At 37.7% G+C, this 25,676-nt stretch overlaps 2 protein-coding genes and 1 long non-coding RNA gene across 3 annotated transcripts; 2 read left to right on the top strand and 1 right to left on the bottom strand.

Moving 5' to 3' along the window:
• The first annotated feature begins 10,949 nt into the window (after window positions 1–10,949).
• Window positions 10,950–12,232, top strand: LOC130990605 (protein VACUOLELESS GAMETOPHYTES-like). The gene has a single exon (XM_057914831.1). It carries the CDS (start codon window positions 11,326–11,328, stop codon window positions 12,148–12,150), a length of 825 nt encoding a protein of 274 aa, XP_057770814.1. The 5' UTR covers window positions 10,950–11,325; the 3' UTR covers window positions 12,151–12,232.
• Window positions 12,233–15,537: 3,305 nt separating this feature from the next.
• LOC130990579 (ABC transporter B family member 19-like) lies at window positions 15,538–23,645 on the top strand. The gene is made up of 8 exons (XM_057914802.1): window positions 15,538–16,823; window positions 17,264–17,318; window positions 17,403–17,578; window positions 17,686–17,850; window positions 18,767–19,062; window positions 19,750–20,066; window positions 20,460–22,579; window positions 23,181–23,645. Exons 1-8 carry the CDS (start codon window positions 15,783–15,785, stop codon window positions 23,529–23,531), a joined length of 4,521 nt encoding a protein of 1,506 aa, XP_057770785.1. The 5' UTR covers window positions 15,538–15,782; the 3' UTR covers window positions 23,532–23,645.
• LOC130990616 (uncharacterized) lies at window positions 22,904–24,571 on the bottom strand. The gene is made up of 2 exons (XR_009090964.1): window positions 24,180–24,571; window positions 22,904–23,532 (listed from the first exon to the last, which is right to left on the bottom strand). It is a non-coding gene; the product is annotated as an uncharacterized LOC130990616 (long non-coding RNA).
• Between the last annotated feature and the right edge of the window lie 1,105 nt (window positions 24,572–25,676).

The following is a 25,676-nucleotide window of genomic DNA, read 5'->3' on the forward strand; positions in this document are numbered from 1 at the left end:
TTGTTATGAGAATATTTCTTTTATGCCAAAAAAGTTCAAGTACTTGAACATGAACCTACAAAAAGTATCATGTATTTTAAAATAAAACAAGTATCCAAACAATGAAACTAACAAAAAAGAAAAAAATAATAGTATTAGACTAAAAAAAATATAAATCGCATAGGCTACAGGAGAATATTGAATGATTATGAGATCAATAAATGAAATTGTTTTATTTAATCTTTAAATCGTGGGTTAGTGGGTGATTAAAAGATTTGGTTAAAATCCCAACTTTCATAAATAAAAGATATGTTATTACATGAATTTAAGAAGTGCACGGTTACATAAAATGATAGATTGACTAAATTCTCCTCTTACTCGAAAATAAAGCTTGGGTAATTTAATAGATATTGACCGTAGGATGGAGATGATCTATGGCTGAAATTAGTTCGTAGTTCTCACAAAAAGTTAGAGTTCTCACATGATCCTCTCTCTCTCTCTCTCTATATATATATATATATATATATATATATATATATATATATATATATAGGGTGGGGTTAATATAAAAACCCCCCTTAAGATGAAAACTAGGAACCTAATCTAAACCATTGATTTTAAGAAAATAGAGGGCTGAGATTAAACTACAGATGCACAATTTAATTACTAATTTAAATGCAATTAAAATCTAAAGGGTAAAAATGTGAATCATAAATTAATATTTTTACACGTTATTTTCATTAAACATTTCACTTTCACTTTTTAACATTCACCTAGGGTTTCAAGAAGAAGAACTTGCTGCCTTCTGTGCAATAGAAGAACCGTCGATCTGGAGGCGGATGGAGTGGCAACGGACGGAAGATCTCTCTGAAATTCGGCAACAACGGCGACAGGTTTGTGAAGATTTATCCTAGGGTTTCGAAGAAAAAAATGAGCCACCTTTTTGTGCAAGTGAAGAACCGACAGGGGCAGTGGAGGCGGACGACGAAGAAACGGCCGCTTGATCTCTGTGAAATCCGGCAGGGGCGGCAGCGATTCACGATCGGCGGCGACAGTGGCGGTTGTAGGAGATTTGTTAGAAATTGGAAGTGGAATCTAACATTCGGCGGCGGTGACAGCTATTAAGAGTTTACTCCGGCAATAGAAACAAGGCGGCTGCGATTCACGATCGACGACGACGGTATTTCGCTTTTAAAAATTTCAATTGCATAGTTGTTGGAATGTGATACACAGTTGTGTATGTAATTGCATAGTTATTCACAATTCCTCTAAATTTGTTTTTATTGCATATATTGTTGTTTGATGTTGCTGGAAAAATTAAGCTAATTAATTGTACTTGCATAGTTGATTTATTGTGATGCACGGATTGTTCTCAAAATATATACGAGTTAATTAAATTTGTGACAGTGTTTCTGAATTTATATGTGTTGCATAAATTGTTGTTTGATATTGCTGGGATTTTGATTAAAATTTTAGTTGCATAGAAGCTTGATTGTATTGCATAGTTGGCTGGAATGCATAGTTACATAGTTGATTCATTGAATATTTGCTTAAGTATGTTGCACAGTTATTTGATTGTGTTGTTGCATAGTTGGCTTAATTGCATAGATGCACATATACGAATTTTTAGCATAAACTTTTAGCACACCTTAAGCATGCTATTCACTAGATCTGGAGGTCACTAGTTGCATGAAATATTGTATTGTGGGTTGTTGTATAGAAATTAGTTATTTGTTGCACAGTTGAAGCTAGTTGCATTGTATGATGTTATTAGTTGCACAAATGGTTTTGTTTTTATTGTTATTGTGCATCGGTTACACAGATTGTGATGTTGTTGCATAGATGAGAATATTGTGTTATTCGATTAGTGTGTTTTGTGTGGAATAAAATTTTTTGTTGTTGCATACAGGAGAGTATTGTGTTGCTTGGTTATTGTGTTTTGTGTGGAAAATATTATACTTTTTATTTAAATATAAATATAATTTTGAATATGCACAGAGATGTGGTAGTGTTTGCACAATTTAGATGCGTGAAAAATATGTTAGTTTTATAGAGAGTTTGAATGTAAGTTTGTTGTTGCGGGAAATGCGTGTTAGTGTTTTTGTTTGCATAGAAATTTCTTAGTTGCACATATGGTAATATATGTGGAAAATGGTATTTTGTTTCCTAAATGTGAAAGTAATATTCTTGTTGCATTTGTTGAGGTGACTAGTTGCATGAAAGATTGTATTGTGAGTTGTTGCATAGAAAATAAGTTATTTGTTGCACACAACATAAATTATTATGCATAGTTCTAACATCCATAGTATGTGGTTACTCATGCATTAAAGTCATTAGAATAAATCTATTATATTAATGAGAAAAATATTACTTGTAATAAATGTGATGATTGTTTATGTAGAATTTCGAAGTTTGCATAATGACCTCCTTCGTATTGGAAAAGTGCATTTGGTTTTGTTTGTTGTTGTAATTATTTTGTAGCATCATTATGTAGTACGAGTTGCACTCAAATTATCCACTTGCATAATAATAACATTCATGATGCATATTCACGTATAAATACATGATTGGTGCAGAGATATGTTTGTTCGTGCGTCGGTCTACAAGGAACTGAAGTTACTATGTTAAAATATTTGGCGATGAACAGAATTATTGCACGGGTTATTAGTGATTGATTTGTTCTTGCGAAGCTTTCTGGAGTAGATCAGCGTTCAAACATCAATTGAGAATGAGATCGACTCCTGTGCAACTTAATTTTTTGGAGAAGAAAATGAACGTAAATTTTATGTCATGTATATGCTCTTCACATCATTCAGTTAAGATAGATCATTAAAGATATATTTTACTTATTGTGCAAACTAAATTTGATTGTTATATGTTGAATTATTTATTAATGATAATGTTCAACTCATAGTCATTTATTGTGCAACTCTCAATAATCTCATTTGATGAGCATTTCACGTAAATGCTCTGTGCAATTCGATCTTATGCAAAAAGCAACAACCAAACCATCGTATTACTATCATATATGCTACAAAGAAAGAAGCGAAACATCAAAGTAAGTGAATGTATGCAACTCGTAAATGATCATTATGCAATTCAAATTTTCTCTAAATACAGCAATCAAATCTTACATTACTATCCTTATACAAAGAAATAAACAAAAAACCTAATTAATTTATTCTATGCAACTCGTGTTATTATGTTATGCTACAAAGAATAAACAAAACATCATGTTAAATATATGTGTGCAACTCGTAAATGGTCATTATGCAATTCAAATTTTTCTCTAAAAAATTGAACTATCGATTTATTTTGAAGAAACTAAAAATGAAACCATGATGATAACAAAAATGGAGATACAAAAAATGAAGAATATCATTATTATTTAATTCGTAAGATATGATTTCAACATTCACAAAAGTAATTAATAATATATAATATGATTGTAGATTGTAGAGAATTAAAGAAAACCTAAAATTGTAGAAAAATAAAATAAAAAATAAAGTGATTTATCTATGTAAATGAAAAAGGAAATGAAAGAAAATCTCTTAAATTTCGGTTACCTACATATGTGAAATCATAATCAATTACATTATTAACCCCACTACGATTTTTAATTAAACTAAAATCATAAATAAAGAAATCAAATCCTAACCGCACATTAATAAAAATAAATGGCCAAGATTAGGTTCCTAGTTCTCATTTTAACAGAGGTTTTTATTAGAACCTCTTCCTATATATATATATATATATATAAATATATATATATATATATATAGGGAATGGTTCTTAAAATAAGAAATAAGAACTAGGGAAAATGTATGAATTTTATGTAGAACGTGTATGAATTCATTGTATAAAGGTATGAATTGTGAAAAATAAATTTTTGCTACCTTTGAGATTCGAATTCAGGACTATGAATTCATCCAACATGATGATTAATCAACCGTCGATCTTGATGATCTAAAATTCTTATTTTATATCTTAAGAAGTGTATTTATTTTAGTCCTCCCCTATATATATATATATATATATATATATATATATGGCTCTTTGTATCAGTTTTCTTAGCTAGCTTAGTTGGTAGTTGTCGATTTATACAATTAATCAGAATTCAAACACATCTTGTCTCTCATTTGGTGTTACCTTCTCTTAATTGTATTAATATATATATTTTGTTTCCGGGTGCCTGTGTTTTTATTTAACCAATGAACTATAATTAGGTTCTTCTCGAAAAATAGAGGAAAAAGGGACAGGACACATGCTATATAGTTATTTCTGTTGAAAATATAAACAAAGTCAAAAATAGCAGAAAAACAAAGTCAGAAATAGCAGCAAATTCAGTCAAAAGTTAACCAAAATCCCTGAAGATCGGCTACCTTGTATGACTTTGTAGCTCTTCAAAACGTGCACCTATACTATAAATCAGAGGATGATTGTAATGAGATAAATCAAGCAATACAATAACAATTATTTTGCTTCTCTTTATTTTTCTCTGCATTATGATAATACCATGTTCTAACATGGTATCAGAGCAGGTTCAACCATAGGAACTCAGAAACGAATCATCATCGTTCATAATCCAAAAAAAAAAAAAAAAAAAAAAAAAAAAAACCCAAAAACATTCCGAGCCAATTCTTCATAATGAACCAATTCAACAAATCCACAGAATGGATCGAAGAAACCATAAACCACACAGATTCAAATGAATCAATTCAACAAATCCCCAGAATGGATCGAACTTACCCAAATCCCTCAGCCGAGTCGGCATTCTCAAGAGTGAGATGGGAGGCCGCCCGGCTACAGCCGGCAACCAACCCGGACCCTTCATCATCGGGAGCCATCGGGAGCGAGGATCTGAAAAAGGGGTCTGTGAAATGGTTCAACGATCAGAAAGGCTTCGGCGTTGGACATGACCGAGAGACGGCTCGGCCGAGGTCGGAAGTCAGCTCGGCGACGCTGCTGGTGCAACGACGGACGGATCAAAGCCGCGAGAGCTCGCTTCACCAGATCTCCCTCCACGGTTCCGATCCGCACCAGAGAATTCGTCATCGCAGATCTCCTCATGTTCAACCGGTTCGGCGAGTAGGAAATCGATTGATTCCCACCGCTGCCACCGAAGCTGTTTTTGTACAAAGCACATCGAAACGAACCTGGATGACTCGTCGGCGAGCACAAGCACGTCCTCTTCTGAATATTGCCGCCGGCGGAGGAGGATCCTACGGTGCCAAAGCCGACGAGGGGGGGAGAGCCGAGAATAAGGTGAAAGCGGCGCAGGGAGGAAAAGAAAAGGGAGAAACATGTATAGGGTTTCTGCATTTTTTAAAACAAAACCCCCCAACTTTTGCTAAATGTCATAAGAGACCCCATCTTATGCAAAAAGACCCACCTACTCTTATTAAATATCAGAATAGCCTCCATTTGCAGCCTAGTCCCTCGAAATTTAGGGATTTATATAGTATACCCCATTTTTTGCAAAACCACCCCCCAAAAAAAATGCATAATCATGATATTGACCCTAAAAGGCCTTCAAACTTTTCCGCTGCGTACCAGATGTCGGGTAATAATAGAGATAGAGATAAAGGGTGGATTTTTGATTGTGGAGCTACCGATTCGATGACCTTTGATAAAACTGATATTATTAAGTCATCAATATCCCACCGAACACATGTTCAAACTGCAAGTGGTGATTTGACTCGTGTTGAAGGAGCCGGAACTATAGAAATTTCCCCTACACTACGTCTCTCAAATTGTCTATATGTTCCATCTCTTTCCCATAAACTGTTGTCTATTAGCCATGTTACAAAAGAGCTCAATTGTAGCATGATAATGCATCCCCATTTTTGTTTTCTTCAGGATATCAGGACGGGGGAGATTATTGGACGTGGCACTGAGCGGGATGGATTGTACTATGTGGATGAGATAGCTCAACAAGGCAAGGTGATGCTGGCTCACGGAACTGCTGACCGGGAAGCCTGGCTTTGGCACCGTCGGTTAGGGCATCCATCCATGGGGTATCTTAAGCTTTTATTTCCTAAATTAATAAAAAATGATGAGACTTTATCTTGTGAAACTTGTGTTTTAGCTAAAAGCCACCGAAAATCTTTTAAGCCTAATGACACACAAGTAAACTCCATATTTTCTCTTGTTCATTCTGATGTTTGGGGTCCTTCACCTGTTGTGGGGGGTCAAGGTTTTAGATATTTTCTACTCTTTATTGATGATTGCACTAGGATGACATGGGTGTATTTTCTCAAAAATAAATCTCAAGTTTTTGAAAAGTTCACTCATTTCTTTAAAATGATTCAAATTCAATTTCAAAAACATATCCAGACACTTAGAACTGATAATGGGGGGGAGTTTGTCAATCGATCCATGCAAGACTTCTGTCAACAAAGAGGGATAATTCATCAAACCACTTGTTCCCATACTCCCGAACAAAACGGTGTTGCTGAACGAAAAAATAGAATTCTCCTTGAAATGACCCGTGCTATGATGCTTGAGTCTAAGGTACCCACCCACTTCTGGCCTGAAGCTGTCGCCACCTCTGCTTACCTTATAAATCGCCTTCCCACCAGAACCCTCCAGCTTCAAACTCCTTTACAGAAATTATCCACTCTTTCTGATATACCTCTCGCTCTTACTCTTCAAACTCGAGTTTTCGGTAGTTCCGTATTCGTTCATATTCCCAAGCATGAACGGACTAAACTCTCTCCTTGTGCCATTAAGTGTGTGTTTGTCGGGTATGGTGTTAACCAAAAAGGGTATAGATGTTACAATCCTAAAACCCGTCAAATCATAACTACCATGAACTGCGACTTTCTTGAAACTGAGTATTTTTACAGTACCCAACTTAACAGTCAGGGGGAGAGTGAGATCGACCTGTTAAGTTGGTTACCAATGCCAGGCCCGGAAGCAGACCCAACAGAAAAAGTTAGCCTTGCCACCGAGCATGTTTCATCCACTCCAGAACAATCTAGTCCGCTGCATGAGCCTATATCTTCTCCGCCACTGATATCTGAGGTAAGAGCTTCTGAACCTACTATTGTGGCTTCTGATTCTGCTGATAATATTTCTCAAGTCATTGAAGAAGAACAGGAAGATAATACAGTAGATGGAGATACTGGGAGATATGTGCTACCACCCAGGAGTAATCGAGGTGTACCTCCTAAACGGTATACCCCAGAGAAAGTTGTGAGGAATTCCCGATACTCAGTTGGGAATATCGCCAAGGGAAACTTGTCCAAAAATGCAACAGCCTATGAAGCAGCCTTATATGATGAGGAGATTCCACAAACAGCGGAGCAAGCCCTGAAGATCGAGCATTGGAGAAATGCTATGAAGAAAGAGATAGGGGCCCTAAACCGGAATCATACATGGGAAAAGTGTCGGTTGCCGAAAGGGAAGAAAACTGTGGGATGCAGATGGGTTTTCACAATCAAACGAAAACCCGATGGATCTATTGAGCGATACAAAGCTCGGCTGGTTGCAAAAGGCTACACACAAACATATGGGATCGACTATGCAGAAACTTTCTCGCCTGTGGCAAAGATGAACACTGTCAGGGTGCTCCTCTCCATTGCTGCAAACAAGGATTGGGATCTTCATCAATTTGATGTTACAAATGCCTTCCTTCATGGTGAGCTTGAAGAAGAACGGGAGGTATACATGGATGCACCCCAAGGTTTTTCAGATGAGTTCGAGGAAGGGAAGGTATGCAGATTGAAAAAGACTTTATATGGGCTCAAACAGTCTCCCAGAGCTTGGTTTGGAAGATTCACCACAGCTATGAAGAAGTTCGGGTACCAGCAAAGCAATTCAGACCACACCTTATTCTTGAAGAAACGAGGTGATCTTATTTCTTGCTTAGTCATTTACGTTGATGACATGATCATAACAGGGGATGACTTAGAAGAAATCCAGAAGTTGAAAGCAAATCTTTTCAAGGAGTTCGAAATGAAGGATCTTGGGAGACTAAAGTACTTCCTCGGGATCGAAGTACTCAGATCGAGGAAAGGAATTTTTATCAATCAGAAGAAGTATACTCTTGACCTTCTTGCAGAAACTGGGATGCTAGATTGCAAGCCAGCTGAGACGCCTATGGCTATCAATCATGGGCTACAGATTGTGAAGGGAGCTGAATTGGCGGATCGAGGAAAATATCAACGTTTGGTAGGGAAACTTATATATCTTTCTCATACTCGGCCTGATATTGCATATGCTGTTGGAGTTGTGAGTCAGTTTATGCACCAACCACAAGCTGACCATATGGAAGCAGCACTCAGAATTGTGAGATACTTGAAAGGAACCTTTGATTATGGTGTACTGTTCAGGAAGACTGGACATCTCGAGATACAAGCCTACACTGATGCTGACTGGGCTGGAAACCCAGTTGACAGAAAATCAACAGCAGGGTACTTTGCCTTCATTGGAGGGAATCTTGTCTCTTGGAGGAGTAAAAAACAGAAGGTGGTGGCACTCTCCAGTGCCGAAGCAGAGTTCAGAGGAATCAAAAGTGGTCTGACCGAAGTTCTTTGGTTAAGAAGACTACTCTCAGAACTGGGTCTCCTTCCAACAAAGACATGCCAGATGTTCTGCGACAACAAAGCTGCTATCAGTATATCAGAAAATCCTGTGCAACATGACAGGACGAAGCATGTGGAGGTTGATAGACACTTCATCAAAGAGAAGATCGAAAGTGGTGTTGTGGCTTTACCCTTTGTACGATCCGAGGACCAACTTGCAGACATTCTTACCAAAGCCGTCAATTCCAAGAGTTTTACAGAAGTTCTCGACAAGTTGAGCATCGGAAATCCCGTCACTCAACTTGAGGGGGAGTGTTGAAAATATAAACAAAGTCAAAAATAGCAGAAAAACAAAGTCAGAAATAGCAGCAAATTCAGTCAAAAGTTAACCAAAATCCCTGAAGATCGGCTACCTTGTATGACTTTGTAGCTCTTCAAAACGTGCACCTATACTATAAATCAGAGGATGATTGTAATGAGATAAATCAAGCAATACAATAACAATTATTTTGCTTCTCTTTATTTTTCTCTGCATTATGATAATACCATGTTCTAACAATTTCAACGTCTCTCACATATAGTTAAACTAGAAATATGAAAAGACAACGACAAAAAGTGAGAGAATAAGAAAAGGGAGATTCTTTGAGTGAAATACATTGTTATTTTGATGCATTATTCTTTGGTGAGATGAGAAGTTTTGTATGATTCCATTTTATGTCTGCCAATTAAATGCTAAACTCAAAGCTCCATTGACCCACAGACACAATCGGCTGTAGTTGAGAAGGAAAAAATCACACACACACACATATATATAAAATGAGTGAAGAAAATGAGATAGAGGAAGAGGAGGGGATTAATCTTGATCATCGAAGCCACGAGCATCCACTTACTTTGGTGGAAACTCGCATATTTGATTATTGTTATGGCTGTCGAAGGAATTTTAGTAGTGGAGAGAAAGCTTATGGATGTAGCTAGAAATGTGGGTCTAAAATGCTACTACATGAAGAATGTGCAACGCTGCCGAGGAAGATTAGGCACGCAATGCACCCACAACACATACTCACTCAACTATTCAACAATAGTTACGATAGAGAAAAACTTTGTGCAGTCTGCAATAGGGCTGTCTGGGGAATCTTCTACAGATGTACGGGAGCAGAATGTATGTTTGAGATGCATATCAAATGCATGCAGGCCAGCGGCGTGATGGATGCAGCAGATGATGACAACGATGAGCAAAGTGGCAGCATCATAAATCATTCGAGTCACTCCAAACATGGCTTGAAGTTGATGAGGAGGAGTTGTTCCTTCAAGTGCGATGCTTGTGGCACCACACGACGCGGGGGGGAGTCCTACATTTGCTGCGCAGCTAATTGTCAATATTGGATCCACGCGAGATGCGCATCATTGCCTCGAACCATCAAAAGGGAAGACCACCATCACTCCCTCTCTCTTTCTTTTCATGTCCCACCTCTATATATGAAATATGACTACAAATGTGATGTTTGTAACAAATATTTGATTACCAAATATTGGATATATCATTGTGAGCTTTGCAGCTATATATGCTGTCCATCTCAAGTGTGCCTTCAACAAGTCGCCCCAGGCCACTAGGTACATACTGCTGTAATCAATATTCTTGTGTCATTACTTAGGGGTGTTTGGAGAAACTTATTTTAGATAGATTAAATAGCTTATAAGATATTTCAAGAGTTTATAAATTAATTATGTGTTCTGTAATTGAGCTTACAAGAAAGATGAAATTGAAGAGAAAATATTATTGCTTATAACATTATGAAAAATCAATTAGGGTTGAGAAACTTATTTTATAAGGAGCTTATAAGCTATTTTGACAAACACCTTTTAAAATATATATACTTTTTGATAAACTAGCAGAAAGAACGTACGTTGTACGTGTAATTAATGTTATTTTATTTGATAATCTATTATTTTAAAAAATCTATTAATTCATTACTTTTATTAGATAATTTATTGAATGGATATATTTATCTATAAGTCTTATCAATAGCTATAAATATATATCACATAGATTAAGTGTAATATCTAATGAATTAATATATTCTTATAAATATATAATATGTAAAATAACCTTAAAATAAAATATGTGTAATAGGGGTAAAATAGGCAATCCATAAGTTGTGCCATAGGATGCCTTAGGCTCTTTTTCTAGTATAGATTAATAAGTAAATAAAGAAATTTAAAGATTGCACCACAGTGAATTCGATATCAGAACATTTGACCTAGGACATTAACCACACTACCGCTAGGCCAATGCATGCCCACTTTGACAAACACTTTTTATGTGCTTATAAATTTTTAAACAATTGTTTACAAGTTGTTTTAAGGAGTTTATAAACTCACCAAACACCCCCTTAATCATCATTATAAAGATTTGTTAACTAGTGTTATTGTTGGTTGTAGAAGAAAGAACAATGATGAGAAAGGGATTATGGAGTTTCCAATAAGTGACGTGGGTGAGGAGCTAATTGGAGATTTTGTAAAGAGACAATGAGGAGTTATAGCAATACCACTCACCCCTCATCATGACGTCGATTATAAGTTCCACAATCACAAACTTAAATTAGTGTCATCATTATCTTCATCTCAAGAAGAAGAAAATAGTGATGATGATGGAGAAGATAAAAAATCGGAATTAATATGTGATGGGTGCATTACTCCAATATTCAGCCGCAACCAAAGATCATCGTCGTCGTCGTCATCATCATCATCATCATCATCATCATCATCATCATCATCATCATCATCATCATCATCATCTTCAAGTAGTAACTACTATTATATGAGTTGTAGTAGTGGATGCAATTACAATCTTCACATGGAGTGCTTCCACTTGCCACCTCGCCTCCCCTCCATTCGACTCCACCACCAACCTGGTCACGACCTAATTCTCGAATCTTCTGACAAACTCGGATTTGATTATTGTCACGTGTGTGCCTTCACTTCGAGTGGGTTGTACTATGCTTGTATAGGATGCAAGTTTAAAGCAGACATCAAGTGCACTTCTCTGCCGGACACCATATATCACACAGCTCACCCACAACATCCCCTCAACCTTGTCTCTCACAATGATGTTCATCAGAAACAACGTCACCAATATTATTGTGGTGCTAATTGTGGTGGCCGCTCATCTAGTTTTGATTGTTACGCGTGCAGCAGCTGTGAGTTCATTGTGCACATTCGATGCGCTATGCTGCCGGCATCATTCACCAGCTGTAGATGGGACAAGCACCACCCGCTGCCATTGACATACAACGCCAATCTCAACCATCCAGGTGAATTCTACTGTGATAAATGTGAAAGAGAAATGAATCCCAAGAGTTGGATGTATCACTGCCGCCACTGCGATATATCCTTCCATCCTCGTTGCTTTAAAACCAGATTCGGTTGGTATAGTAACATCAGGTTCGGAAAGGAATATGTGAATGCGGCAGCTCACCCACACCCTCTTGTCTCTCAACTTCTCACCACAAAACGCCGCTGCAACCTTTGTCGTAATGATAGGTATGAATTGCCTGGATTTCACTGTGAATCATGCAACTTCTTCATTTGCCGTGACTGTGGTAAAAAAATGATCGGAGATGGTGACATGAAGGCCGCTGATTGACGAAAATTCAGAGATCATCATGTTTTATCTCTTTCTTGTATTTCTTATGTTTTGTCTCATCGTTTTGTGTGTGTTTGTTGTTTGTACGTAATTCTAATATATATATATATATATATATATATATATATATATATTGCTGTTTGTTTGTTGAAAATACAATTACTCGAAATTTAAACAAAGTGAGATATGTATTTATTCAAAGATTCACTAAGGTATATAATTAATTTTTTTCATTTAATTTTACTTTTAATTTTGGGGTCCATGTAGATTAAAATGCTGATCGAATTTTAATTCGGATCGAATACTAAAAAGTTCAAGGTTTATATACTATTAATCGACCAAAAAATACTCCCTCCATCCCAACGAAGTTGATAACTTCTTTTCGACAGAAGATTTAAGAAACTAGTATTTTAAGTATGTTTAATAATAAAGTGAATAAGTGATTAGATGTTTATTTGCTTATATTTATTATATATAAGGAAATTTATCAACTTAATTGGGACGACCTAAAAAAAATATTGATCAAGTTAGTTGAGACAGATCTGATTAAACACTAGAATTTACTTGTGTATATTTCATGTATTTACATGCAATTCACCATTTTAATTTTTTTCTTAATTGACCAGAGTTTGCTACTCCAATTTAGAGTCTATATTTATTTTCTATTTTTTGAATTAATAATAGATCATTAGGGTTAATTAACTTAAAGTTTTAAAGTATATACTTTTTTGAATTTATTTTTAGTGAGAAATATTAATTAGAATTTATTATATAGTAGTAACATTTTTTTAAAAAATTTGTGTACTAAATAATTACTCCATCCGTCCATAAAAAAATGTCTTTTTTTGCCATTTTGGGATGTCCACAAAAATTAGTCTCTTTTCATTTTGGAAACTATCTATCACATATTGGGCCCTAATCCTCACTCACACAATTAATTATTATTATAAACACTACCATTTTTCCACTCACAATATAATAATTATTTTTATTAAAACTTGTACCGTCTCTTATTAAGACAACAGAGTTTACGTGCGTTGCACGTGTTATCTCTTGTTTAACATAATTTATTTATTCAAAATAATACTCCCTCCGTCCCAGCTTTTTGTATCCACTTTTAGTAGTATTTACAACTAAAAGTGGATACAAAAAGTTGGGACGGAGGGAGTAATATATTTAAAGATAAAAACTATTATAATACTTTTAATTATTGATTATTAACTTTAATAAATGTTCGCAAGTAGGTGTAAAGAAGTAAGTAAAAAATAAAATAAAACCTTATATGTGTGTGTACAATTTTGACCATCAAAATTATATTGTAGATTAGAGGAAGAAAATGCACATAATAATAGTGGGAGTGGGACACACGAGTCACAACTCATCCTACTCGAAACACATTTCAATAACTGTCTTAAATTTAAGTCAAATGTTCCAATTAAAACCGTTACTATATTTCATCGTGTTTGTTATCATTAAAACAATATGATTGGCATGTTTGCCTGCCATTTGGCCAATTATAGGCACATAGTCTTCCTTAGTTATGTTAACTCGCGTTTCTCTTTTTCTTGGCGATCCTTCTACAAATTCAACTCCAGTTCCAATAATATATTTTAATATTCTATTTTTTCTGAATTAATGTACATAATATATTGGGATTATTGTCAGAAAATATTTAAAATTTGACATTTTTTTGGTTTATATCACAATCTTTTTTTTTTGTCAGAAAATACATAAATGTAAAATTAATTTTGAATCATCCCATGGGTAGCAATTTCTTCAAAATTCAATCTGAATAATCCACTGATTAGGGGGTTTAAGCAATGGAACAGAGCAGTAATAGGGCAAAACAGGCCAATTTCGTCCAAATCCAATCTAAATAGTCTCATGACTCACAATTTCTTATAGTTGCGACATCATATTGGATTTGGGTGAAATTTTCCACCACAGAACGATTCATAATCAATCTTAAATTCATGTATTTTCTGGCAAAAAAGAAAGATCATGGTATATACTAAAAAAATTGACAAATTTTGAGTATTTTTCAGCAATAACCCCTAATATATTATACTCTCTCTCTCTTTGTCCGATTTCACTTGGTCTAGTTTTTTTTTGGACCGTCTCGTCCGACTTGGCTAGTTTTTTCTTTGATTAATAAATTTTCATTACAATGGATATGAGTCCATATACTTTACATTATAATCTTACTTTCATTAATAATTGTGTCAAAAAAAAAAACTAGACTAATAAAAGTGAGATGGGACGAAGAGAATATAAATTATTAATATAATTTTTATTTTCCTATATCAATATATAATTTAATATAACACACTTTATTCTAATATTGAAAAAGTATTGCACAACTTATATTCTCTCCCGATTTTTTTTACACTGATTATTGGGTGCAACCGTCGTATCCCATGCGACGGGTCGATCCGTGCCCCAAACCCGCCCTCCTAACCCGCGTGAGTTTGACCCATGCTCCTAATTACTCCCTCCGTCCCAAACGAAATGTCTTGTTTTTCTTTTTGGGTTGTCCCAAACGAAATGTCTTGTTTCTTTTTTGGCAATACACTATCTCTTTATACTTAATATTTAAATAATTTCCACCAACCCGCTTTATCTACTTTATACACATTTCGTAATTTCCGTGCCGAAAAGAAATAGGCAATTTCGTTTGGGACGGATGGAGTATTACATTTGTTTATAATAATTGTTACTTTTAATAAACATAATATATACATTTGTTCATATAAATGTATACTTATGTTAATATAAGTTGTTAACATCAATATTGTGAAGAAATATAATATTTTAAAAACATTACTTTTTTTTATAAAAAAATTATAAATTTGAATTTCACTTTTTTAAATTTTACTCCCTCCGTTCCCCGAAGCTTGAGCGCAGTATTCATTTTCAAGTTGTTCTGCAAAGCTTGAACATTTTCCTTATATGACAAAAGTTTTTCCTTTTATTGTGTGCGTGTGTTGGCTAAGTGTTGGGTTCGAGTCCCCTGTGGTGCGGCCTTTAAATTTTTTTATTTAATACTATTAATTTATCAAAAAAAACATTTTCCCTTTATTGGTCTTTTCATCTAACACACATTTATTTATTTATTTTGTGTCCCATGCTCGGTAAATTGTCGTTCAGAAAACCCCTCTGACCAATGAAAAAATAAACATCCAAAAAAGTCTTATAAAAGGTTGTGACATAAAACTACAAAAATCCACAAAAATTGAGCCGGCGCCCATTTTCAAATATCAAGAAAAATACAAAGCCGGCTTCTCACAACAATTAAGCTGCTGTCCAAATTTAATATTTGCTTAATTAATCCCATACATCGTTACAAACTTACAGCATATGATCTAAGAAGCATGGCTTTCTAAATTCTAACTAACAGTAGTGAGAAACAAAAAAAAAAAAAAAAATCTTTGAGCTGAATCCAAAGCACTGCTGCTGGTGTCCCAAAGCTGGAAAAAAAGGGGGCGATTTCTCCAATATTTTCTTGATTGGAATATTCTCATTTAGTTAATCTAATTGCTAAACAACTCCTCAATCATCATCGTCATCTCAACCTTTCTTCCTTGATTCTTCAAGAAAGAAAGAAAAAAGAAATATTCCGTCGAACGAAGATCATGGCTGATCATTCGTTCAAGGCGGAGAATTCGTCGGCCTTCCGCCAAGGGAGGCGGAGGCGGCACACGACTCCGACGAGGTCCGAGTACGTTTCCAACTCCTCATTCTCGACCTCGAGCTCCTACGCCTTCCCCCAGTTCGGGGGGGCCGGGAGGGGGGCCAACCCAACCCCGGCCTCCCCCTTCGCCACCGACGACGACAGGTCGTGGAAGGGGGAGCTCTCGTGGCAGTTTGAGCCGTCCGGGTGGAACGAGAACCACGACCTCGGCTCGGCCATGAGTCCCTGGACCACAAATTCATCCACCACGGCGCGTAGCCGGATTTTCAGGAAATCCGCAAACGACTACTTTCTCTCATATACCTACGGCAGCGGTGGCGGTGGCGGTGGCGGTCATCACAGTATTGGGAATTCCCATCAAGATTTCTCGCGTTCTGGCTATGGCCTGGCGACGCAGCAGCAGAGGCTTGAGCTGCAGAGCTACATCGCCAGGCCACGTGCGGGCGCGAGTACAATCTTGACGAGTATTACTGAAGGGAGCAGTGGTGGAGCCCACACCACCGTCCCTTCGGTTGATAAACATGATATGGACCGTCAGATACGCGTGATCAAGACCTACCGCGATCTCAACAATCAGAAGGAGCAGGATCCGAGGTGGTTCTCTGTTTCTCATGCTTACATGGATGACAAATCTCATCATGTTGACGATCACTTGGAATCTGCCAACTACAGCCGCAGCCGCCACCTTGGTGGTGGTGGTGGCGGCGCCCACTCTGTGCCGGCAATCGTGGAATATGAAGATGACGATGAAGAAGAAGATGAAGAAGAGGAAGATGAGGCCGTGGAGCCGAGATCAATGGGACTTTTTGGTTTGTTTAGGTATGCAGCGATGCTCGATTTCGTGCTGATTTTGTTTGGATGCTTGGGAGCTTTCATCAATGGAGGCTCTCTCCCTTTCTATTCTTTGCTTTTTGGGAGATTTGTCAACAAGCTAGCCCTTGGAGGAACTGACAAGAAGAAGATGATGGAGGAAGTGGACACTGTATGTATCTTTGATCCTAATTTAAATAATTTTATAAGCGATATTAAATTGCACCTAAATACACAAATTGTCTGCATATGAACTACAACTATGCCTTTAAATACACAAACTTTCAATTGTTGTAATTTTTTACATTATTGTCAATTGCTCCGGTGGATGCCCAAAACATTTGCATGGCTTAAACGACCGATATACCAAACGGCGTGGCTAGATGTGTATGCCACTTAACTTCAATTAGTCATGATGACACTAATTTGTCACTTCAGCTAGCCACGATAGCATTAATTTGCAGGAAATTGACAACTGCACGAAAAATCAGAATAATTGAAAGTTTAATTCTATATTTAGAAAACCAGAATTGAATTAAAGTTGGTGTATTTATGTGCAATTACCCCTGTTTCTTTTATTCGAATAGTTATTTAATGTTCATGATTTCTCAGATATGTCTATATATGACTGGCTTGGCAGCCATTGTTATGGTGGGAGCTTACTTAGGTAGGATGACACTCTCCTTCTTCTCCTTCTCCTTATCCTTAAACGCGTTTTCCGCAACTGAAAACGCTGGTTGATCCGTGGCAGAGATCGCGTGCTGGAGGCTGGTTGGCGAGAGATCGACCCACAGGATAAGAACCGAGTATCTGAGAGCGGTGTTGAGGCAGAACGTGGCCTTTTTCGACACGGAGATAAGCACAGGCGATATAATGCATGGGATCTCTAGTGATGTTGCACAAATTCAAGAAGTCATGTCAGAGAAGGTTTAAAACACCGATTGAAATCAAAATCCCCTAACTAGATCTCATAAAATAGTGATGAAATGAGTTGTGCGATAAGTCTAAGAATTGCAATTTTGTGTGTGTTGCAGATGGCACATTTTGTGCATCATATCTTCACCTTCATCTGTGGATATGCCGTTGGCTTCAAGAGCTCGTGGAAGGTGTCTCTGGCCGTATTTGCAGTGACGCCGTTAACCATGTTCTGTGGCATCGCGTATAAGGCCATCTACGGCGGCCTAACGGCGAAAGAAGAGGTACAAATTTGAGTTAATATATGAAAGTAGCCATTTTCATACCGTAAAAATAAAAAATAGTCACGAAGATAAAAGAGAAAAGAAAATAACCATTTTCTAGCTTAAAGTACTATTTTGTCCTTAATTAGAGAACTTAAGATCAAATTCACGACCAAACTTATTCTTGACTGTGAATTGGTCATCTAATAGGACAATTCACAACTCAAAACAAGTTTGATCATAAATTGCCTTTAATGGCAATTCACAACTAAAATAGTAAGAATAACTAATTTTTGGATCAATTTCAATAAGTTTTGCTTTTGAATTAGAAACTAGTGTCTTTAACATAACTTCAGCTCTATTGGTCTGAGCAAGATACGACTTATTTAAACTTTCTATTTAAAAGAAACGATTTAGAAAGGAAATCCTTCTGCCAGATTTTGTATTATATAAAGTCACTTACAAGGTCAATTGTCAATTCTTCACATCAATCCAGATTAATATTTAGGTATAGATATTACCAATTTTTTCTCCTTTAAAAAAAATATTGAAATGGTTGAAGTTTATATCTTTTTCATGTTAATAGCTAGATTTTGTCTTTATTAATGTTTTAAGGGGGCATTCGGTTGCTCAAAATTGAATTGTTATGAGATTATTCGAAATTAAATTGATCCAAGATTATTTAAGATTATTTTTCGCATAGGACTCATAAGTCATGACTAATTTTATATGACATTGACTCGAGATTAAGTACCGGGTCGTATATATCCAATGGAACATGATATTACATGACTAATCCTATCTGATTTTACGAACTTAAGACCAACCAGAATGACTGCTTTATCAGGCCACTCTACAAATTTTGGAGCTTTACATACAACTATTTGCATCTCATACACGGATTCTTGAATTAGTTCTGTTTTTATATGTGCAAAAGGGGTCATACAGAAAAGCCGGCAGCATTGCTGAGCAGGCCATAAGCTCAATCAGAACTGTGATTTCCTTCGCAGCCGAGGAGATCTTGGCCGGAAAATATGGCGAGCTTCTTGAGAGATCGGTGCCTCTAGGGACGAAACTTGGCTTTGCAAAGGGGGCGGGGATGGGGGTGATTTATCTCGTCACATATGCTACTTGGGCGCTTGCATTTTGGTATGGCTCCATTTTAGTTGCAAACCGTGATCTCTCCGGTGGCGCCGCCATTGCTTGCTTCTTCGGTGTCAATCTCGGTGGAAGGTAACGTGTTTTTCACCCTTATTCCTTCAGGGGTGCGTTCTCTTTCATGGAAAACATTTATTTTCACTCAATTTTCGCCTTTTTTAAAAATGTTTTGGTATTGTGGATAATTTTTTCCAGAGCATGGTGAATTTATTTCTCTAGCTGTCCTTTTTTTCTCCCTCTTTCTTGCTCCAATTAATGTCATGGGAATATTATTGTGATAATATTTTCTCATCCAAAATGTGGGGAAAAAATCTAATCTCCACCCTATAAACGTAGCTTGAAATCCAGTGTACCATATTTTGTGTCCTAATTTTAATTTTTTGATTTTTATCAATATTTTTGTCTTCAATTTCAATTTTGCAATTATTAACTAGAATTTATTCCATTTAAGTATATAATTATTTTTTTTATCATTTAATTTCATTTTTATTAGTTAATAATTTATTATTAGGGTTGATAAATCCAAAATTAGCATATATAATTTTTAATTTTTTTTTTGAAATAAAATTAAGTACTCATAATATTAATAAATTTTAATTTTATAAAAAATATTATTAAAATAATAATTTTTACAGCAAAACACTTGCCACACATAAAATTATGGGACATGGATGGCATCTAAAATGTGATAATTGTTTTTTTTCTGTTTTCCACAACCAACAAGTTTTTGATGGAGATGATATATTTTTGGTTTGAGTGCAGAGGCCTAGCATTGGCCTTATCTTACTTCGCACAGTTCTCGCAAGGAACTGTGGCTGCAAGCAGAGTGTTCGAAGTGATAGACAGGATTCCGGAGATCGATCCTTACAGCTCCGAGGGGCGGAAGCCGTCGAGCATGCGTGGGAGAGTCGAGTTTAGAGGCGTCTCCTTCGCTTATCCGTCGCGCCCCACCGTCCCGATTCTTCAAGCTCTGAATCTGGTGATCCCACCTTCCAAGACTCTAGCATTAGTAGGAGCAAGTGGTGGTGGGAAATCGACTGTTTTTGCGCTTATAGAGAGGTTCTATGATCCAACACAAGGTGAGTTTGAGCTTCCATAATCGTTGTTGGGGTAATCACGCCTAAATACACGAAATTAGTTTTGCATATGAATAAAAATTCTACCTCCAAACACACCAACTTTCAATTGTTCCAATTTTTCACATGATAACCAATTATCAGTGAATTACTGCCATCGTAATTAGCTGAAGTGACGAATTAATGTTATCATGAGTAGATGAAGTGGCGTAGATCCGGACAAACACATGCGTGCTTAGGGGTCAGCTGCACATGATCCGCTTTGCGTCACACACTATATATGTTCCATTTTCAATTTATTATAGTTTTTAATTATTTTTTCTTCAATTTTTTTTGTTTTAGTTCTTTTTTTCTACCTTGCTCACGAGTTAACGAGACGAATAAAATGGTTTGCAGGGTTCATTAATGTGGACGGCTACGATTTGAGGACGCTGCAGGTGAAATGGCTGAGGAATCAGATAGGCATGGTGGGGCAAGAACCTGTTCTTTTCGCAACCACCATTCTTGAAAACGTGATGTTGGGGAAGGAGAATGCCACGAAGAAGGAGGCGGTCGCCGCCTGCGTCGCGGCCAACGCTCACAGCTTCATCTCCGGCCTGCCCGAGGGCTACGACACAGAGGTCGGAGACCGTGGGACCCAGCTCTCGGGCGGGCAGAAGCAGCGGATCGCCCTTGCTCGGGCCATGATCAAGGACCCTCGGATCCTCCTCTTGGACGAGGCGACGAGCGCGCTGGATGCGGAGTCCGAGGCGATCGTGCAGAAGGCCATCGACAAGATCTCGACGGGGAGGACCACCGTGATCATCGCCCACCGCCTTGCCACGGTGAGGAACGCCCACACGATCGTCGTGATAGACCGTGGCACGGCCGTGGAGAGCGGTGATCATACCCGGCTGATGGAGAAGGGCGGCGCCTATTTTGATCTCGTTAAGCTTGCCTCGCACGGTGTGGTGGCGTCGCAGCCCATGGTGCAGCGGGGCGAGGAGGCGGGGAATGTGCAGGCGGAGAAGCCGGCCGCTGATAGATCGAGCTCGAGGGCTCGAGAGGTCGGCAGTGTGTATGAATTCAAGAACACTGAGATGAGAGATGAGAAGAAATTGATGAATTATAAGCTTGGAGATGTTTGGAGTTTGCAGAAGCCAGAAGGTGCTTTACTGATTGTGGGGTTGGTTTTAGGTATGTTTGCGGGCTCCATTCTATCAGTTTTCCCCTTTATTTTGGGCGAGGCTCTCAGAGTTTACTTCGATAACGTGGCAAATTTAAAGAAGGAAGTCAACAACCTATGCTTAGTGCTGGTTGGTCTTGGGTTCGGGTTGGCCGTGACGTTGATAGGCCAGCAGGGGCTCTGCGGCTTGGCCGGGACACGTCTCACGAGGCGCGTCAGGGACTCGTTGTTCCGGGCCATGTTGCGGCAGGAGCCCGGCTGGTTCGACGCGGCCGAGAATTCCGGTGGGATACTCGTGTCGAAGCTATCTATAGATTGCATCAGCTTTAGGTCGGTTCTTGGTGATAGAATCTCTGTTTTGTTGATGGGCCTGAGCTCGGCCACGGTCGGGTTAGGCATCTCGGCCCGGTTGGAGTGGCGGCTGGCCCTCATGGCACTGGCCGTGACTCCCCTGACGCTCGGGGCGAGCTACCTAAACCTGGTCATCAACATCGGGCCGAGGCTCGACAACGCCGCCTACGAGAAGGCGAGCACCATCGCGGCGGGTGCCGTGTCGAGTATAAGGACCGTGGCGACGTTCGGGACGCAGGAGAGCGTCGTCAGGTCCTTTGACCACGCCCTGGGGGAGCCCAAGCGGACTGCCGTGAGGCGGTCCCAAATCATGGGGTCCGTCCTGGGGCTATCCCAGGGTGCGATGTACGGTGCATACACCCTAACTCTGTATTTTGGTGCCATTCTTGTGAAGAAAGACTACACAAATTTTGGTGTGGTCTATAAGATCTTTTTGATCCTTGTTCTGAGCTCATTCTCCGTCGGGCAGCTGGCCGGGCTGGCGCCCGACACATCCATGGCCGTGACGGCCATCCCGGCCATCTTCAACATCCTGCGCCGTAGGCCTCGCATCAGCAGCGAGGGGAAGCGGGGCAGGAAGCTGGAGGGGGCTCAAGCAGTAGACCTCGAGTTCAAGAAGGTGTCGTTTGCGTATCCGTCGCGGCCGGAGATAACCGTTTTGAATAATTTTAGTCTCAAGATTAAGGCAGGGAAGATGGTGGCGTTGGTGGGGGGGAGTGGATCGGGGAAATCAACGGTTGTGTGGCTAATACAAAGATTCTATGATCCTAATAGAGGCAGAGTTTTGATGGGAGGAGTTGATTTGAGAGAGTTTGATCTCAACTGGCTGAGGCGGCAGATTGCGTTGGTCGGGCAAGAGCCGTCGCTCTTCGCCGGCAGCATACGCGAGAACATCGCGTTCGGAGACCCGAACGCGACGTGGTCGGAGATTGAGGAGGCCGCCAAGGAGGCCTACATTCACAAGTTCATATCTAGCTTGCCTCAAGGATATGAGACTGAGGTAACAAATTTGGAAATCTCATCTCCAAAATGAATTTGAAAGTATAATTTTAAAAACTCATAAATTTGAAAAAAAAAATAAACATTTAAATTTACTTAAAATAATAAAAATAACAAATATAGAATTTAATTAATTAAACGTCGCCTATTTTTGTCATGTTTAGAAAAAAAAGGACTAAAATGAAAAGAAAATCGATAAGAAATTCATATTTAAATTTACATAATTAATTTTAACTTTAAGGACTCTAACAAAATAAAACTTCTAATAAAACTATTAAATAAATTCTTTGAGTTGTAATTCATATTAAATTTACAAAACTAAAAATAGTAATTTATGTGGATGGAGAACTTTTCTAGATTATGTGGATAAGGAATTATAATGGATATTAATATATAAATAATTATTAAAATATAAAACATAACCAAATATTTGGATTTATTACATGTATATGTATGTTAAATTATACAATTGCCTTTAAACTAAATAGATACAATCATATAATAGGTAAATCAAATTTTATAAAATAAGATGAAATAGATTTGGTAGAGGTGTCAAAATTTGATCTAATTTTGTGGCTAATGTTGGTGTTTCCTTGTTGCAGGTTGGGCAGAGCGGTGTGCAGCTCTCCGGCGGGCAGAAGCAGCGGATTGCGATAGCACGGGCAGTGCTGAAGAAGGCGAGGGTGCTACTGCTGGACGAGGCGAGCAGCGCCCTCGACTTAGAGTCGGAGAGGCACATCCAGAGCGCGCTCAAGAAGGCCTCGAGGCGGGCCACCACCGTCGTGGTGGCCCACCGCCTCTCCACAATAAGAGAGGCGGACTTCATAGCCGTCATACGCGACGGCTCCGTGGCCGAATACGGCGACCACGACACGCTGCTGGCTGCCAACCTAGACGGCGGCATCTACGCCAACTTGGTTAGAGCAGAAACAGAAGCCATGGCATTTGCTTGAGCTGTTTAGAAATGTGGATTATGATTTTATTTATTTAAAAAAAGGAAAAAAGAATACATCATGCTTTTTTCTTTCCATTTTTGGCTTAAACTAGGATGCTTACCTACCTGGATTTGTCTAGTTGTCTGAAAATTCATTCATGGACTGCATATTTTTTATTTTTTTCTAATGAATAACCAAGTAATGTAAAGATTATATTTCGGTAAACTCAGACTTGAGAGATCAATATTTTTACTTTTATTAATTAATAAACAAGGAAATTTAAAAATCATGTGATAGTGGAGTGGAACCTAAGATCTTTGGTCTTAAGAATTAAGCACACTACCACTATACAACACACGTATGACTGCATACTTTCTACATTGCAAAAGCCATTATCTGTAGAGGGGGAAAAAAAAAACAGCCTAGAAAATTTACATGCATGATTTTTATTTTATATTTTCTCTTCCAACACATGATTTTGTCTGAATTAATCAGAATGAGTGAAGAAGATGAATGAACAAGTAAATTTAAAAAGTGCATGAAGGTGAATTTGAATTTAAGATCATTTAATTTCAGGCATTAATCATGATACAACTAGACTGCATACTTTCTACATTGCGAAAGCCGCTATTTATAAGAGGGAAAAAAACAGCCAAGAAAATTTACCTGCATGATTTTTATTTTTATTTTCTTCCAACTTATGATCTTGTCTGAATTCATCAGAATGAGGGAAGAAGATGGAGGGCCAGGACACATGCCGGATTTTCAAAGAAATTACACAGCGACGAAAATCGGGCATGTGCCCTGCTTCTCCATCTTCATTCAGCCCATTCTATCTCCTGCTGCAAATTTGGATTCATCCATGAAGAAAATTTCTGGCTAGTTATGAGAAGCTTAGCTTGTCACAACTAATGTAATAATGTAGTGAACATGCCTTGAGATTTAAATTCAGACAAGAAACAACCTGAGATCTACAAGAAGCATGATTCTAACATTTATATAATGCTGAAAAGGAAAGAAGTTTTGATTGGGTTAAGCAATGTTTGTATGCATTTATATATTTATTGGTTGGGTGGAGTTTGCTTGAAAATGTGAGGTTTTATAATTTTTGTAAAGTGGGGATTGGGTGTTTGGCTGCCAAAAAGAGAAGGATTGAAAATGATCTGTACCAAGAAAAGCTCACAGGCTGGCCACCCACCGCCCATTGCCACTCTATTCATCTTAACCATATTTTCTGTGCTGTAAATGGAGCCAATTCAAAAGTGCAAAAAAGTTGTTTAAAATTGGCTTATCAAATTTAGATCTATATTTCAAGAAAATGTACTCGGTTTTTTTTTTTCTCTCTTCAAAGGAAATGACCAATAATGATTCCTTATTGTCCTCTTTGGTGGCTCGAAGCCCGACCTCCTAATTAATTGAAGGAGGAACGTCTTACCAACTAACATGTGTTCTGTAGTCAAGAAATGCATTGGTTTTTTTTTTTTTCACTTCAAAAACAAATCAATAATAATTTCTCATTTTTTGCCACTCGAACTTCCGATTTTTTAGGAGGGAAAGCATCTTAATAATTAAACTGCGCTTCGTTGTTGAGAAGATGCAGTGAGTTGGTTGAACCTAATAGCTTCACCATTATTAATCAAAATAAAGGGGTGATTGTTTGATGATTAATTGGAAGTGTAAATGACATATATCGACCAAGAAGGCGTTAGTACGGATCCACACTTTATTGCAATCACGAGACATTGGCAGATGCAGTATGGGGCAAAGGGGTATAGCTGTATCTTGAATTTTTATTTTAATATATAGTAATATAAAAATTAAAAAATTACTTTTATTTTTATTTTATCTGTAACCCTTTTGTAGAACAAAGAGAAGTAAGAATTTTTAGGATGCAAAAATATTTATTCTCATCCCCGAACGTAACATTTTCTTTATTCTTAATCGTACTATTGAATTATTCTTTATGTTTATAGTTATATTTCCTCTATCCTATAAGAAAGTTTTACTTTTTCACGCTCCATAAAAATATCATTTTCATCTATACCATAAGAAATTTTGGGCTTATGGGTTTATGGGCATTTTGGGAGGGTGGGGCCCAACCCAATAAATTTAAGGTTTATGGGCTTAAAAGAGGCTGGATGAGTTGCTACACCAATTAGCTTG

The sequence above is a fragment of the Salvia miltiorrhiza genome, chromosome 1 (genome assembly GCF_028751815.1).
Source record: "Salvia miltiorrhiza cultivar Shanhuang (shh) chromosome 1, IMPLAD_Smil_shh, whole genome shotgun sequence".
Taxonomy (NCBI): domain Eukaryota; kingdom Viridiplantae; phylum Streptophyta; class Magnoliopsida; order Lamiales; family Lamiaceae; genus Salvia; species Salvia miltiorrhiza.

Bases quoted from the DNA above. Each gene is read 5' to 3' on its own strand.
- LOC130990605 (XM_057914831.1), top strand. From the start codon at position 11,326: ATGAGTTGTAGTAGTGGATGCAATTACAATCTTCACATGGAGTGCTTC.
- LOC130990579 (XM_057914802.1), top strand. From the start codon at position 15,783: ATGGCTGATCATTCGTTCAAGGCGGAGAATTCGTCGGCCTTCCGCCAA. The intron at 17,319-17,402 runs GTAGGATGACAC...GATCCGTGGCAG, and splicing joins TATGGTGGGAGCTTACTTAG to AGATCGCGTGCTGGAGGCTG. The intron at 20,067-20,459 runs GTGAGTTTGAGC...AATGGTTTGCAG, and splicing joins GTTCTATGATCCAACACAAG to GGTTCATTAATGTGGACGGC.